At 38.5% G+C, this 18,509-nt stretch overlaps 1 protein-coding gene across 6 annotated transcripts in view; it reads right to left on the bottom strand.

The window, feature by feature from the left end:
* TAFA2 (TAFA chemokine like family member 2) overlaps positions 1 to 18,509 on the bottom strand; it is a 165,313-nt gene that overhangs the window by 43,153 nt on the left and 103,651 nt on the right. For all 6 annotated transcript variants that reach the window (XM_018080724.1, XM_018080721.1, XM_018080722.1 and 3 more), the window contains exon 2: positions 10,365 to 10,471. In XM_018080724.1, coding sequence (XP_017936213.1) covers positions 10,365 to 10,471 — 107 coding nt within the window. The remainder of the gene's footprint in view (positions 1 to 10,364; positions 10,472 to 18,509) is intronic.

Below are 18,509 nucleotides of genomic sequence, written 5' to 3'. Positions count from 1 at the left end.
TGAAATACCCCTGAGTCAGAATATGGAGGTGTGCAGTAGATACCTGCAAACATATGGGACAGTTATCGGTGCACATATGGAATGTATGTTGGATGTATGGGATGTATGTTGGAAAGCCCAAGAGACAGTGCAAAAAAACTTTAAGACTGACACCAGGATATGTCATCCCTACATGAAACCAGATCTAGACTTTGAAGATGGAATTGGTCCTAATCATGCCATTATATTAATTTTACACATCTGGATTGAATGGTTTGGGTTGTAAGGGACCTTAAAGATCATCTAGTTCCACACAGATACTGTTAAGGATCAGACTGTAATTATAATGTGATATTGACCCATTATATCTGACCTATAAAAATGACATGATCTTAAAATGTTGAATCTGGAGAAACCATAACGTAAAGGAAAATGTAAACTATTCAGATTTTCATTTCAATTATATTTTTGTTTGATAGTCCCAGATGCTATTAAAATTTTATGAGCAATTCTCCAAGGAAAAGGACAGGAAAAAATTAAGTTGTTATAATAGTGGAGAAAAATCTGCTTGGTCTCTCCACCACAGAAAGCTGATTTCATGGTCTTGAACATAAAATTCATACTAGTCATGACTGTACAATATACCATCAGCGCCAAAGCCATAAGAATACCCAGATAAAGCTCTTCTACAACTCATGTCAAATTCCAAGGCTGGAACCTTCAACCATAAGGTACATCAGAGCTTTCCTGCACAGAAAGATTCACATTTTCAGAGTAATTCAGTAGACTCTTGTTATCAGCATTAAGTATTTATATAAAGAGACAGAGGATGAAATTTCCTCAAAAGGTTTATTTGTGTAAACTCATCTGATATTTACCTCTTCAAAGACAGTGTAACCAGTATAGTCAATGAGTAAAAATGTTTCCAGCAAAGGGGAAAGTTCTGGGAAGTAGGCACAGGCAGCTGCAATTTCCTGCTGTGGCATAGCATCCTGCTCCATGGTGTATGATAGGAGTCTCCAAGTCACTAAACAGTCATTCTCTTCCTTCCTGATCACAGCTGCATCTAACATCCATTCCTTTCCTTTTCTACTCCAAGGAAAAATTTATTTAAGACATTCTCTATGACATGATATCCATTTAGGCAAATGAAAAATTCAGAATATAACTTCAGGTCCAAAAAATAATCTTTAAATCTAGAAATGCGAACAAAAATATATATTACTTTGTGCTACATTAATTGAGCACTTAAAAAGTCATTGAAACAAGGGAAATTCTGATCAACAGATCCAAGAGAGGGTATTATTAAACCAAAACTAACTAAAAAAGATGACTATTGGATGGAGGAGGGAGCATTTAACAATTTATTCTGTTTTAATGGTTTTAGTCAAAACAATGGCATGCAAATGTAAGCACTCTCTTTTCCTAGCTGTATTAAGGAATCTAGCAGAATGAATGACTTAGTACACATAACAAATCTACAGGACTAATTTGAAATCAAGAATATAAAAATGGAAAAGTAAATCTGATTCTAGTATTAGGGAAATGTCAACATTTACTAATGATAGGAACAAGTAACAGAAGGATAAGCATACTATCAGAACATCTTACAATATTTTCTTAACACAAAAGAAGAGGAAAGCTTAATCTTCCAAAACAGAAATTAGCTGATGATTGGTGGGACAGTTATCCAAAGGAAGATAACATTACTACAAATGAAAGGATGGAAAATATTAAGAAATTTGGCATTTCAAACTGTAAAATCAACTATGTAATTTCTACAAGAATATAATCTTCTGTGCAGTCATCTTCTTTCCACTGCAACACAAAATCTAAATGTATTTAAGAAAAGGATCCTGGGTAATCACTCATGGAAAGCTAATAAAAATTTGACATTGGGATTACAATACCAAGCCCAAAATACAGAACTGTCCTTTTCCTTTCCTTAGAAAAACATCCAGAAACCGCACTACTTGCCAAATATAAACAGAAATACTTTTAAGTGATCAGTATAAAAGAAAATGTATGATATCTCATTGCAACTCTCCAGCTTCTCTCTCCATTGCTGCTTCAAGGACAGACAAGTTTCACAGCCAAGATGATGGTGGGAATGGGGGCAAAAACGAAGGTAGCCATTTGCTGTGATGGCTGGATGCCAGGTACCCACAAAAGCCACTCCCTCACTCCCCTCTGCAACTGGACAGAGGAGAGACAAAAAAACAACGAAGGATTCATGAGTTAAAAGCCAGGAGAGGTCACTTACTGATCACCAGCACAGGCAAAACAGACTCGAAGTGGGGATATTAATTGAATTTATTACTAACAGGGTCAGAGCAAAAGAGGGAGAAGTAAAATAATCTTTAAAATACCTTCCCCTCACCTTTCTTCCATGTTCTCCCTCCTCCCCCCCCAGCAGTGCAGGGGGATGGGCAATGGGGGTTACAGTCAGTTGTTGTTTCTGCTGTTGCTCAGGGAGAGGAGTCCTTCCCCTGCTCCCGTGGGGTCCCTCCCACAGGAGACAGTCCTTGATGGACCTCTCCGGTGTGAGTCCATCCCTCAGGCAACAGTTCTTCCCAAACTGCTGTCCCATGGGTCACTCCTCCATGGGGTGCAGTCCTTCACGAATGAGCTGTACCAACATGGGTCCCCCACAGGGGCCACAAGTCCTACCCGGGAAAAACCTGCTCCAGCATAGGTTTCCCTCTCCATGGGCTGCAGGCCTCCAGTAGGACCCTGCTCCATCCTGAGCCTCCCCCGGGGTCACAGCCTCCTTCATGCATCCACCTGCTCCAGCATGGGCTCCTCCATTGGCTGCAGGTGGGTCTCTGCACCCTGACGGTCCTCCATGGGCTGCAGGGGCACAGCTGCTCCACCGTGGTCTGCACTATGGGCTACAGGGGCCTCAGCTCCAGCACCTGGAGCACCTCCTGCCCCTCCTTCTGCACAGATCTTGGTGTCTACGCTGTTGTTCCCATGTTCTCAGTCCGCTCTTCCCTGGCTGGAATTCCTTCTGTGCAACAGTCTTCTTTTCTTAAATATGTTATCACAGAGGCATTACTATCACTCCTAATTGGCTCGGCCTTGGCCAGTGGCACAAGTCCGTCCTGGAGCCAGCTGGCATTGGCTCCACGGGACAGGGGAAGATTCTAGCACCTTCTAAAAGAAGCTACACATGTAGCCTCCCCCCCACCCCACTACCAAAACCCAGCCACAGAAAATCACTATAAGCTGGCAGCACAGAGAAGAGATAGGAGTAACTCTGCTATTGTGATGATTTCTGCACCCATGTTCCAGTGAACCATCAGAACTACTGGTATCTTGGCAATCGGAGAAAATTTTTTCCTCTTTACCTTGGCAGAAGGCCAAGGAATATTATCTGCTGAATTCTAACAGATATGGTATTAACATTTTAGATTGCAGTGGCAGATACTGATATGAAAGTGTTTGACTGACTGTTCAATTTTATCTTCAAGCAAATGGCAATACTGGGATTGGTTTCAGATCCTGATACAACTGAAACTTTCAAATAATGCCCAAGCTAGATAAGAACACCTAATATCTTTCTTCCCCATGTCTGCTAAAATAACTATTATCTTCCTTTGTTTCTATATTTAAACATTAATTACATTTAGAATTAAGTTAGCGAAAGTTGCACACAAAGCATTCTCATTTAAAAGAATCTATCTCTGGGCAAAACTTCCATAAGAGATAAGATTGTCCATTTTTTGAGACAGCAAATATGACAAAAGAGTGTGATGAAACAGGACTGACAGATTAACAATAGATGGGTGGACGTCTAATATTTTTACAGACCCTATTGACATCTTCCAACTTCACCTGGTAGCTCCTAAGGCATCCACACACATCTCTGCATGCTTTCAAATTCCCTCATTTAAATCTTAGGTATTTTTCTAATTCCAATAAAGAACCTGGTAATATGCAAAACAACTCCTATATCCTTTGACAGGTCCACACAACCAGAAGGTACATGTTAAACATACACAATTTACCCACAAGGTCAGATCACTCACCAAATGCTGTAGTAGAAGTACTTCTAGAAAGTGTGAACTGAGGGAAAAACAGTACTGTATCCACTTACCCTTTATATTAGGGCCCATATCATGGAAGTGAAGATCTGCATTTGGTGCCCTTTTTAGCTCGAAGGAGTTCAAACCAATTATCTTATGTCCCCAAAGAATGACATTACCTTCAATCAGGCTCATTCAGGAAGAAAGAACAAGAGGGAGCACATGGCTATCTAGTGGTTACTTAGCTGGACATATCTGATTTCTGTTCTGTTCACTGAAGTTACTTACTGTTTTTAAAATTGAATACAAACACCCTCTATTTCTGCATTACGAATGTTTTCTTCTACACACTATCAAATCCTCAACAGAAAGAAAAAATGTACATTCATACTAAACCCCTATAACTTCATGACGAAGGAACTTCTACAGAAAAACAAAGATTTGAATACTTCAGAGGTCTCCCATGTAACAGTTAGGGCTATTCTTATCCAGACATGGAGTCTCAAAATGCTGTGAATATAGATCTCAATTATAGGCAATTCCCTAATATTCCCGAATAAATATTTCACTGCAGTACGTTGTAGGTATTTACCCAAGCTTCAGAGCATTTTTGCCAGGAACTTGCACAGTCTTAATGCAATAACAAGACACCAGAATAAGGGGCTGATACAGGCCTTCTGAATGACTGCAACCTCCAGTGTGACTCCTAGGAGGACAACCAGCTGCATATATTCTGCAATGTTTCAGTTAATATAATGCTCAAGAACCTTTGGTATGATCTTTCACACAAAATGCAATGAGACCAAAGTCAGTCAGAGGTCTGTGGTGGACCTTTTCTTACAGAGTATCCTGAAACCTCAGCAGGACTAATAATTCAAAGTCATTATTAATAACTAAACACAAAGATATTTTGAAACAGAGAAAAATCAGTGGTGCTGACTAAAGATGAATAGAAATAAAAGCGCTTATAAAGAAATCTTCCCCTGCTGGGATGGATTCCCCCTTCCTAGTCTGCCCTCAGAGCAGAACCCCTCAATGCAGTCACATCTGACTCCTTAAGCCCCTTTCTTTCACCTCAAAAGGCTATTCTTTGTCTCTTCAACAGTCATCTCAGCTCTGGAAGCTTTCTGCCAAACCACTCAAGATAGTTTCATGGGGTCTAAAGCAGGCAGTCTCCACAAGAACAATATCTTCTGCACTACTGCTTCAGACTTAAACATACAGCAAACAGCAAATGAGGAGGAGAAACAAGCAGAATTAACCATCAGTGTTCAGAAGCATGTCCACTTAGAAAAGTGAAGTCTTTAGTAAACTTCAAGGTACATTTACTCACATCCATAATATACAGTAATTTTGATAATAAAGTTTTCTTCTGGAAGTCCAGGGACCGCAAGCCAGTAGTGGGCTTTATATGCTGACATCTGAACATGTAACTATATGTAGAGCAAATAGTTACAAATAAGTGACTAGATGAATATCAGTCAGTCAATAACTGTAAGGAGAAAGTTTCACTAGGACAAAATCTACTACAATGGTCAGACGAACAATGGTATCTTTAAGGCATGATTCACAACACTAAGGGTTTGGAAAGCATTGCACAAGATTCACCAGCATGCCTCAAGTCCCTTGCACTGTCCTAGTGATACAAAAGAACCACAAATACGAGGTTACTGCAAATATTACATAAATGACCTAATAAACCATGTAAACAGCTGTTCTTATCACCAGTGAATTTCACCCCTTGTGCATAAAACAGACATGAGGGCATTGAGGGACCACATACACACAGCTTTTAGGAAAGTGCTATATTCTTTCTCTACGGTACCAATCAATAAAAAAGCCCAGGGGTCAGGCAGAGCCTGTCACATGCTGATTCAGTGCAATGTTAGCATTACTGCACTTGCTAAGAGAGTCCTGCTGAATGGTAGAAGCCAAAAGAACAAACTTGCACCACCCCATCTGTTTGTGAGGGCTTCCAGTTGCCCTCCAGAACCAGGTGTACTACTGCCCACACTGAACCATGATATCACATTTTATTAAATTTGTTCGCTACTATGAGATTTCTTCCCCTAAAAAGTTACATTCTCAAAGATACACACAGGGGGACATATGTTAGACTGTATGGAGACCTGTTCAAGGCTTGCCACCTTTCAGTACATTTTTCTGAAAACATGACAAATCTGGCATAAGGCTTAAAAGTTCTTCCAGAGCAATCTAAAATTCTGAGATATCCAAAGAGAATAAGATACCCAGGGAATCCTAGGCCTGAGGAGGTAACGAAACCTTGTCTATCTGTGTGAGTATGGTGTGTGCAGGGAGTCAAACAGGGCAGCAGTCGGATCACTGGAGCCGCCCACTGGTAAGTGGCTTCGGTTGCAGCTCAGCTGGGTTTCAGAACAGCTACTCCTCTGCAAGGAGAAACCAAGATTCATTATCTCCTTGCAAATAAAAAGACATTCCCTCAGACTTCTAATTTAGTGCAAATTCGCAGACAAGTAGGAGCAGCAAACGATGGTTTAGCTTATTTTAACCATATGATAGGCATCAGATGAATAAGTTCAGCTTCTGAGTGACTTTATTTTAAATGAAAATAAATTATCATGACTTTTTATCTATTGAGTCCAAAAATACTCAATTACTTTATTTATCTACCTGGAGTGTTTTCTGGTTTCATAACAAGTTCCTTCTGGCATGTAAGCATTCATGATTAGTTATATTTTTAAATAAAAACTTTCTAAACTTTTGTTTCCCCAAGGATTTAAAATTAATATAAAATGTATTGGTTTGTATTTTGAGAAATATTAAACTATGCTTAGATTCAAAAGAACTCTTAGTTAGGATATTTTATTGTATTATTCATACAAAAAAAAACTTAGTAATCAAAAAGTCACAGAAACATAAATTTTGAAAAAGTTTCTAGTTTTAGGGTAGGAATTGTGTCACAGCAGGCTCTTGTCTACAAAAGAGTGCTTGTAATGGGCTATCAGTATTTCTTTCTCAAAAGGATCCAACACTTGAAGCCTTAAACAAGGGCTGTGATACAATGGTCACCAAATCAATTCATGCTCCCTATAACAGAAATAGCAAACAGGAAGTGATGCTGAACTGATGCCTGCATGCCATATGTGCCAGCACATATTGTGTGTTTGCACAGGTTTGTTATCCAAGAGCTAGCAATGAGTAGGAGGATCAGGATCAGTCTTTATCAGTTTTTAGACTCATAATCTTGACAACATCCTTTTGGAGATTGATATACCTCTCTTCTCATATGTAGCTACTGCAGCCCAAATTGATCTGGTACTGCGAGCTGACTCATGTGTGCGTGTGCTTGAGTGAGACACCCATCACCTCGTATCAGGGTCCTCAGCAAAACGAGAAAGAAAAAGCAGCTTTATTGAGGGTTTTTTACAGAAGATAGGATAAATGGAATGTAAGGATGTGCACAGTCAGGAATTATGCAGGAGAACTCATAAGTCTCTATGCAGAAAAAAAGTGAGCTTTGTGTTGTTTTAAACACTAAGTGTTTACCTTTTTTAGCTCTTGGACTTCCTGTTCAGAATGATGAAACTTCAGCAGCCAGCCTAGATAATGGAAGCAGAATTGTCTTCAAATCTGACTTCTCAAGAAAAAGAAGGATGGATTTAGCACCCACAACACACTGAAAAGATGTAATCTGAAATCCTAGTTTGTAGCCCTGATGGGTTGCTCAACTGGACCTCAGAGCCTGGTTCCCTATGCCATGCCTCGGCCTCTGGTTTTCCTTCTGCTGACTTGGGAGTTCTCATTTGTGCCATATCCCTGAAATAAGTCCAACAAGTCTAGAGAGAGCCTGTCAGAGTCATCTGTTTATATTCTTCCTGAAGTCTGCCTGGAGAGCAGAATGCTCATTAAACCATTTTTCACGCACTGATTATATTTTTCTTCTTTTTCTTTTCTTTTACAATTGCCTTCTGAAAAAGAGATGGGTTTGAGAGTTAGTGCAACTAGTGCATAATATGAGCAAGTCTATCGGAAAGTAAAGATTTTTTTAAAATGCCGATTATTGATTTTTGAAATTGTAGGGGCTTCTTCAAAGTCATTGGGGTTTGTCTTGTCAATATGTTAGTAAAGATTTCTAAAAATGAAGATTAATGATGTTAGGGATAATTAGTGCTGAAGAAACTCACACATTTCTCAGTATTTGGAGGATATTGGTGAACACAGTCAAGTTCTCCTTGAATGTACCTTAGCTCTGTTTCTGCCATGAGAGTAGGGGGGAAGATTTTCTATGACATGACAGGAAGTTAAACTCCCAGTATCTTTGGAAATCAATGGTATTTGAGCTACATAGCTCTGATTTGTGCTTTTTAAAAAATACCCCATATACAGTGAGTGCAGCTGATTTACTAAATCCACAAGCCAAAATATTTGGCTCAAAAAGTCTGAATATTTTTTCTTTCCAAAAGAAACCGAATATGTTCAATAGCTGCTTTTCCAAATTAAACACTCAAGTCATACTTCTTACTATTATTTTTCCCTTCAAGATTTATTCATATATTTTGTTATAGGCATGAAAAATTACAAATTAAAGAAAAAGAAGCTTTTTGTTAACTTGCAGGAATGTAAGAAGTCCCTACAGCTAATAATCTGGTTTTGCAGGGGGGCTCAAGCACGTATTTATTTTTTTATCCAAAAAGATTAAGTTAAATATTTCTTAAGTTATTTCTGTTCTAAGGCTGAGGCTTAAATGCTAAATACTGTCCAGATAATTAATAGTGTAGTTCTGCCGGGGTTTCCCTTGCACAGAAAAGCTAAAATTGGTGGTGGATCATTTTATTCTCAATTATGAAGCACTAATTCCTCAAATAGTCCTTAGGATCATAATTTGTTTCTGTGAAATACTTGGTGATAGGTTTTACTCATCAGATTTTCAAAAAGAGTCACAAGCATACTTTGGAAAAGTTTGAATTCAATTGAAGCAAACACAGCTTGACCAGTCCTTGTGTATGAAACCAAAATGGTCTGTATATGGGCTTTTTGATTTTTAAAGAAAGATAATCAAAGACAAAGAATTCTAAATCCAGGCTAGGATATCTTGGTTCTTTTCCAATAGGCAACTAAACCGGGAAGCCACAGCACAAATCTGTATTCCAGTTTGGAGGGGGAACAAAGGCTGAGCAAAGGGTGGCAGCACAGTTGTTATCTGGCATGATGTCCATCTTTGGTGGCCTGCAGGACCACATCAGAATCTGTTTTGTTTGCAGCCAAATTACAACTTGCACAAGACTTTGCAGACAGTGTCTCTGCAACCTGAAGTCCTTAATCATTGAGGTATTTTGAAGAAAGATGTCCTCACACAACAGAAAATACCTGCTATATAAAAATACCTGCCCATGGAATCCTATATTCAGAGTGAACATTATAAAATGTACACAAACACACAGAATTAACTGACTGGTGTTTTTGGAATCCTTTTCCTGGATTTAACTCCTTAAGTCTTGGTACTGTTCGTGTTCCATTCTTACTTTATCCAAGTTGTTAAGAGTTTATTCTGATCTTGTATAAGCGGATGAACAGACAGTATATGATGATGAGAAATGGAGTTCAAAATCATATTATACTGCAGATTACATTTCAAGTTATATCAGCCTGTAAGAAGACATTAGTATGTGAATCCAGAGAGCTCACTCCTTGCATAGGATTTACAGAAACACACACACACAAAAAGAGACCTTTTCACAAGCTTCTATAAACCATCACAGCTTATACTGGTGTGTATACATATTAAGGGTTGGAATGACCAAGAGGAAAGAAATCTCACACTGTCACAAGCTACCACAGTTCCTGGTCCAGTGTTAGGAGTGAAGCATAGAAGTCAGACAACACTGCAAAGCAGCGGTCTTTTCTTGGTGATGAAACCATCCCATTCAGCACACATTATCCATGAAGTTAGCCTTGACAGATAACTGCAAACAGTCACATCATAAATGTTACTAAAACTTGTTTCTTTCTAGGGCCCATTCCAGGAATTCATTTGCAGCATACCTATCTGCTAACTATTTTTATGAGATAAGCAGTATTCATTATTTGATTTTTTACTTTACCACCCTTTTTTTAGCATATTTTCAACTGTACTATCATTACAAAATGACGTAAAGTCAGAGAATGCTGAAAATGGCACTGAAGTACTTAAATTCTCAATAAATTAATAAAAGTCTATCTACTGAAAACTCTCATTCTTTGGTACTGATTAGTGAACCGATATCAGAAGACACAAATACATGTAAGTGAAAAAGGTCACATAGACTAGACACTTTTGAATTTGTTGATAGAGTCCACAGATACAAGAGTATAATAGAACAGAAAAGAATTTCTTACCTTTATGATGATTTGCCCCAGATGCTAATTTCCCCCACAGCGTTACAACAAATATTATTATTAGCAGTTTTCCTTTTGTTGCTTTCTGTAAGTATCTCTTATTCATCCTGCAAACAAACATACACAAAAATAAATATTATCTTAAGACTTTTTTAAAAGACAATTTTGGCTTAATTCAGGGAGAACTGACTAAGTTTTTATGAGTGTCTGGCTGACAATTCTCAAGTCTTAAATTCTGTTTCGCTCTAAATGAGGTATACCAAATAGAGCAGCAGTATAACCTCCCTCACTGGTCTGCCAGCATTCCTTCACCCTAGTCAATACTGGGTGAATTCAACATCATCATCATTTCTCTCAAGGCACAAGCATTGTTCATAACCACAGCAGACTCCAAGGCTGGTGGTAAGGATGAATCCATGCAGCTATGAGTAGGTTTTGATAAACAGAACAGTTTCACTACTGTGTCTGGGGTCGGTCATGGTCGATGTGGTTCTTTCTGACCATACTGTGGTCTTTTTAACTTTTGGGATTGTGGCTCTTTTTGAATTGTGCGCACAAGTAACAAGGCACTAACAGATTTGAACAGTCTAGCACATGTACCAATCCTCCCACAGAGAAATCCTGTTAGGAAGACATGAATGGTTTGGAAACATGAACTCAAGAAGGGCAGATTCACCAGTCTCTCTCCTGTCTACCTTTGGGTAATGAAAAGGTTTGATTTACTGCGCCAAGAGAAACTTCACACACCTCCCCTCATCTCGCTCAATGATGTTTTCACTGTGACAGCAAGCAACCATGGTGGTTCAAGCACAAGATAACACATGACTTTACTATCTTTCAGTAACTTCCTCCAAAGTCAAAATGCCCTCCTACCTGCCAAAAAGACAAGTTCAGGGATGTAGGCTCCAGTTGTGCAGAGAGTGGCAAGAGGTATAATGATGAATCCCTCTCACTTCATTCTCTGTAGAAGAACCCTAGGGAGCTGGCTAAGAAAGAGCTCCGCACGATGATCATGTTTCTGCTGATAGGTCAATAGGACAATGATGTCTATTTCAAACCACTTATACTAGAAAAGCTGAAAATTTGATCACTTGAACAAAATTGTTGCTGTGGAACTAGGTTGCCTTTCTGAGTAGAAAAAATGCATTGCTTCAGTATGGCTGCACATTTGTTTCCTATTACATTCGTAAGAAACCTAAAGAAATTCAAGCACATCTGTTTAGCTCTCTTCATGTACAATGCCATCTTGGGCAATCATAACTCCATGAAATGCAGACTGCTCTAATACAGAATTAATCAGTAGTGTGTTCAAAGTCCCAAATCATTTTCCATTCCTTTAAAACAATTCCTTTCCTCTGAACAAATTTCTTTCTAATAGAACACCATGTGCTGATAAGGCAGCACACATGCCAAAACTCCAGTCATGATTTCCAGACTTGAAACCAGACCACTTCACCCAAATCTGCCAATCTTGCTCTCCAGGAGATTGATGAGATCTTGTTAAGCACCTCTAAGTTTCCACATCAGGCTCTGTGTAAGAAAACACAATTACTCAAATTAAGAACCCACTGAAAAGTGCACCAAACCCTTTTAAACCTGAATTCAAAGCAACAAAGAACTCAGTATTCTTTGACAGAAGTAACACATCTACAGTGTGTTTTCCAGAGGTTCAGATAGCAAAAGGAGAGAGGTGTAAGCAAGTACTGCAGTTAGGATGGTGCACATGCCTCTGAAAGCCTGACTGATTAATAATCACAGGGGAAGTCATAGTGTGCTGTGAACCACACCAAGCTCTGCCTTCTTGCACTGATTCCAGTGACTTTGGAGTGTAAACTGCATATTCATCATCAGTTCCAGGTTTATGAAACACTCAAAGCTAAAGGGAAATACATTATTTGCCACTGTAAATAAGAAACAAAAAAATGAAATTGGAATGCATATTCAGCATATGCTCTTTCACAGCTATCTCTGTGAAAAGAATATGAATTAACTCTTTCACTCTGGATTCTCATACTGCACCTGTTATGCTGCTGGTTCCAAGTCATCTCTCATTAAAATCAAATCTTTCTTCCTCACCTACATGGCACTGCTCAAAATCCAGTGGGATTTGCACCATTAAAGCAAGGTTGACTCTAACACTGTTTCTTCCTCTATTCTGCTGATGCCAGATTCACTCACTGTGCTGCGTGACTGGCAGCAAATGCGCATCAGAAAATACAAATGTAGAAGGAAAAACAGGACCAGCAACGGAAAGAGAGAAAACCAGCCTATCTGCCTGTGAACAGCAGCCCCTCTGGAAGGATGGCAGAGAGAAGATACAAAGCTCTGCATGCAGCCCAGAACACCCAAGAGGAGTAAGCCAGGTCTGAGTGAGAAAAGAATGTTTTCTGCAAAGTAAGGAAAGGGTTTCACCTTTAATATTGAAAATCTGGACTCAGTACCATTGCCAGGTTTTCCAATCATGAGAAAAACGATACACCATTTTTGTACCACAAGCCTATTACATTATTCTACACTAGTTATCTGTGGTATTCACCTTTAGAAGGACAAAAATCTAAACTTTTTCTAATAGTAGTCCCATAATAGGCATAATTAACAGAAAAGTCAGCGCAAGTAGCAGTTCTAGCTTGAGACTGATGGTTCAGAGGCCACCAGCAGAAGTACCAAAAAAAAATCTGAGCAGATAAAGCATTCATAATATACAGCAGCTCAAACAGAAAAAGCTGGAAGATTATGTTAAGCTTCAAACTAATTATGCTGCATAATCCTAGACCTAGACCTGTAGTTGTGTGCATTGTCTGCTCACAGTGGTCAATCCAAGGACAGACAAGAGGCTGCATAAGCACAAACAAGGTATGAAGCACCCTGTTCTCAGCAGTCCTGCTACACACAGGGGCCTGTAGCAATACAGGCCTAGAAATAAAAAATGAAGGGTTTGTACTACAAGAAGCTGAGTGGTTGGGATGCACGCACTTCATCAGCAAAGCAGGCCAATAGCTAGTAATGAAGGAGAGGCCATAAGATATGCTCAGTATCTGAGTGCATGCATTATCACCTGGGCTCAGAAACTCTGATGCTGGTTATTTTTTGTGCATTTGCAAAACAGCCCATGATATAGCACTGAGTAGACACTGAAACTAGATATCATTTGACCTCAGCTCTGAAACATAACTATTGGCCTCTTGCAACCCTGATCCATGTCAAGCAAGTGCATCCAGGAAATAAAAATGAGTCCATTACAGTACTGTTATTACGCTAACATAACTGGTTGTGTTAGAATAAATGAGCTCTAAAATGAGGTCCACTTTTGCTAGAGGCGATGCAGAGCTCCACAGACAAACTATAGCTATTAACCTGAAAGGTTTTCACTTTGAGACATTTTTGTCTTCTGTTTACCTTTCTTTCTGCAGAACCTCTCCCTCACTATGATCCATACAGCCTTCAATAATGCCACATAAGCCAAAGCTGATCCAAATGGAGGATAGCCATGCTATAGAAAAACCTACATTTAAAAATTCATTTTACACAAAAATACAAGCTTTATGCATAAAAAAAATTTCTTTCAGTTTCAAACCCCAGCATATTGGAAATAAACTCAAGGAATTCTCAGCACTTTCACACAGAAGAGGACATGAAATGTTGCCGTGTTTGAGTTCAATTCTCAATGTGCTTTGAGGCCAGGAAAAAAAGAAAGATAGCTCCTTTTCTGGTTCAGGGACTCATTCAAAATATAACAAAAAGATGTCACCCACATAATTTGAACAGGCAGTGGTTGAGTGTGAGATGGCTCTGCTGTACCCAGCTCTTCGCTATCACCATAACACATGGAATAAATTCATAGGATTTGTTGCTTTTCCTCCCTAAAATTCCATTTCCCTGAAGCACACTTCATGAGACCATCACCAATCTGGTATCATGTACTCAAGAATATTAATGTTTTGGTGATTAGTGACAAAAAACTGCAGGAGTTTTTTTCTCAGGGTGAAACCACATGTGATCCTGCAGAGAAGGTCCACGAGTTGCCATGTCAGCAGAAATCCTTCACCTCAGCCTCTGTGGCTCAAGAGCAGCAAACTGTGAATATACTCCTAGGTTGCACAGGCTCTCCTCATGACTGCTCCACCTCACTGTCAGCTCCCTCTCAACAGCAGATGTGGTCCAACCATTTGGCTGTACTGAAAATGCCATGCACAGATATGTATTTTCAATGTAGCATCCATAAGCTTTTGAGTTTCTACTTCCTTCCATCTTTGCTTCTGGGCTTGAGATCAGCCACCTTTCCAACAGCTCAGACTTAGAGGAGAATCACATGGGAACTACCTTATATTGTATGGCCAGTGCTAAATTGCCTTGCTTTCTGATTTTAGATGAAGCACAAACACATATAATCTTTATTGTCAAGGAGAAAAAAACTGTAAGGAAATAATAGCTTTCATTCTTCCTTTAAAAGCTTATATACAAATAAAATTCTCATCTGTTCCTTGGAGTAACTGCATTTTTCTCTGTTGCTCCTTATCTTTCTTTTCTTTACAAACATCAGCTTCTGTGAAGCTGTTCAAAATTCATTCATTCCTGCTTTACATATTTGGAAACTTTCACTGTCAGTAAGATCCATTTTCCTTTTGCAAACACATACACCCTGTGAATGCAAGTGTTCATAAAGAGGAGCAGAAGCCCATTTCTTTACTGGATCATGACAAAATGCTTGAGACAAAAACCTGATAGAAAATTAGTCCCACATCCTCTTACTTTTCTTTTTATGACAAATATTTTATTTGCTACTCCAGAGAAAGCCTAAATGAGTAGTAGAAATCACTTGAGACCCCAAGTCTCTTGTACAGAAATAATGCAGCCAGTTAAATTATGTTCTGTACTGTGTTGAATCTTACATTAGTTATTAGTTGTGTAAGTTTCTACATCCCACACAATGCAGGTATTTGCAGTTTTATTTAGCCTTTTCTGTAGGCTAGTGCAGATTTAAAAATGCCCCTCTGGTGAATAAGGTCACTTTGCAAAAGTAACACCGATGTGACCCCTGTGCATTTGCATATATATAAATTCCCTCTGTGACATTCCTGTCATGTTTGCTCAGTGAACAAGTAATTTGCCACTCTCGTTACTTCAGGTACAAGGTAGCTTGTGAAAATCAATCTCCCTTCTGCTTCATACATCACAGCCTATAACAGACACAAAAAAAAGTTCACTTCGATTCCGAAATGAAGCTGAGGGACAAACACGGACCTGTTCTCACAAGCTACTTTCTTTGATCAAGGTTGGCAAGCAAAGAAAGACAATAGGCATTTAGCCTAGCAAAGCATGCCAGCCTCAAGTAGGAGACACATAGGAAATCTCTGCATGCAAAGAAAAAGGGGTCAGTTTTGTTGGTTCTTTTTTCCAAAAATTGTTGTTTGCTAGTGTGGATCTTTCAATAGCCAGAATAAGTACCAACAGAGAGCTTAGCCCCACTATTGAGAAATATTCAGAAACAGTTAAAGCACTGTAGGCAGACCAATACAGTAATGTTGCCACTGTTCCTTTCAGCTGAAGTTTAACAGTGGAAGCAGATTGAAGAATTTTAGGCTTTAATGCCATAAAGATGTCTTTTGAAAGGCTACTGTGCTAAGACTTAAGACACTGAGGCAAATGAAATCCTCTTGCCAAAAGTATTTAAGCATATGATTGATATGCATGCCCACACTTGTCTTCTATTTAAATCAGTGTAACTTAAGCACATACTTAAATTTTAGCACATACTTTTCCAGAAATATATGTATGCAACATGAGTTCTTGAAAACTGACTATTGAGTGAGCTTTTATAAGAAGAGACAGTTTCAAGAAAAGAAAATGTCTCAAGTATCTGGAAAATAAAAAGTTATGGAATATATGAAAACATGCAATAAACTAAAAACCATTCTTATTTACATTCTTCAATTAGTTTCCCAGTAGAGGGAAACTGTAGACAGATGCACATACAGGTAATTACATTTGCCAACAGTCTCATAGCACTTGGATGTGAAATTTACATATATATTATTGTTTCCAGAATCTGATAAGTATGAATGCTCAAATCATCAGAGGTATAAAATACTTTAACCACCTAGCTGCATTCAATCTCCCAGCTAGAAACACTGAGAGATGGTGGAGAAAACTTATTTCTTCCAAAGGGGTATGTATGGTTGTGATGATATCACCTTGAAAACTTACATGAAACCAATAAATGGTCTTCCCTCTAAACTGCTATCATGTTAATCTCCCCTGTTTCCAGATTAACCCAGTTCTTTGTAGACACAGTTGATTGTAATTTTCACCTTCATTAATTTTCCAATGCAATACCTTACTGAAAGCAATAAAGTAAACAAAGAAAGAGTAAACAAGAAATGCACAGCCCTCCTAGCCAGTTTCAACTCAAAGAATACAGAAGTATTTAACTGTGTATATATTAAATTTCTTTCTTAGTCATTTCATTAAGACCAGCTAAAGAGTGTTCACCTGAAGAATATTGATGCTGACACATTACTCAGTACAGAGAAAGAAAATGTCATGAATTTTTGGGGGGGTTAGATTCTATACTTCTATGTATTTATGAAAATATAAAACTAACAGTAATAATCTAGCATTAGATGAACACGTGCCATTCATTGTGGTTTTAAATGCTAACATAAAACATTACAGAATATTTAAACATCTAAGACATTCTAATATCTTTAATCTGCCCAGTGATGTCCTACACCCTTGTGAAATAAATTCTGACTGTTAAGTGTTCAGAATTAGAGGGTACTTAGGTTTCAAGTTTCATCATTCCCTCTGATATTATTATGCCACTTTAAGCTATTTCTCTCCCAGTTTCTATGCTTAAGGGAGCTTTAAGTTGCAGGGGGTACTAGCTATTCATTTAATCATCACGGCAGTAGTATTTGCTTATATCTTATACGTGATCCTCCTGCAGATGATTATTTTCTTTATTCATATCTCACTAACCAATCAAAAGCTTAACTTGAAAAAAAGGATAACTGTGCAGTGGGCTTTGAACAAAAAGTCTCACTGAGACCTGAATCACTAGGTGTACTGTGATTTCATAAAGGCCACTGCGGTTGCAGAAATAAGCCTCCAAATCCATCAAGGCACAGGAAGGATCAAATATTAGTGGAGAATGGCAACTGAAGTGCCCATATTTAATAGCAAGGATGAAAATTATCTGGACAAGTGTAAGCCTAATATTCTGACCTCTTCAGTTTGCAAGAGCTTTGGAGGCTTTGAAGAAAAAAGATAGATTATAGACAGGGAAGTAAATAGAATATAAGATAAACTGTAGCAGTGTTACCAAGGGTAGCTTGTGCCAGACTAACTTGACAGCTTTTTTGATAACTGATTTTCCAGACAAAGAAATGAAGTAGATATAATTTGTCTGGATTTAGATAAAGCATTTTCTACTCAGCAGAGGTATGCCCACACAGGCACATGAAGAAAATATGAATCTTCACAGAAAAGTAAAATGGCTTTTCTCTATATACACAGGGTTTTATCAAATATTAGTGGGGTTTTGGCCCTGTTATGTTATCTAATCTTTTGCATAGACTATAATAACTAATGCTACCTTGAGAATCATCCAATATGCCACACAATTTTGACTTTCAGTCTCTGCTCCCTTGTCAGTGTTCTGAAACAGTAAGAAATTATTAATACCAGCTCAAACTGAAAAAAAAAAAAAATATAGTATTCCTGTGATGGTTTGCTAGGAATGAATTCAAGTCAGGTCAGGATTTCCTTGTGATAGCTGAAGTATCTACCTGGCACCCAGTCTTCCTTGAAAAATCAAATCAATTTCTCACCCCCATTTCAAATATCCTCTTTTGAAGGGTAGCAGCAGCTATGTAAGAGTCATATAGACCTACAATCCTGATTTTCATCCAAGTGAGTCTACTTCAAGAAATAATGCACTCTCCTTGACATGTGTTATGCCAGTCTTGCAATGGCATTTTAATATGGCGAGGAGCTCATTAAATAGCCAGTCATAATCAGCACTTCTTAAAAGTCTATACCCAGCTTCCTGCTGCATGATATGTAGCTTGAGATTTGTAGGTAGAGTACAACAGGAGAATAAATGACAAAACAAATCAATAAGTAGTGTGTTGATCCTCTAGTGCC

The sequence above is a fragment of the Manacus vitellinus genome, unplaced genomic scaffold (genome assembly GCF_001715985.3).
Source record: "Manacus vitellinus isolate BGI_N305 unplaced genomic scaffold, ASM171598v3 scaffold_5_pilon, whole genome shotgun sequence".
Lineage (NCBI taxonomy): Eukaryota > Metazoa > Chordata > Aves > Passeriformes > Pipridae > Manacus > Manacus vitellinus.
This window is presented reverse-complemented; position numbering and strand designations above follow the sequence as displayed.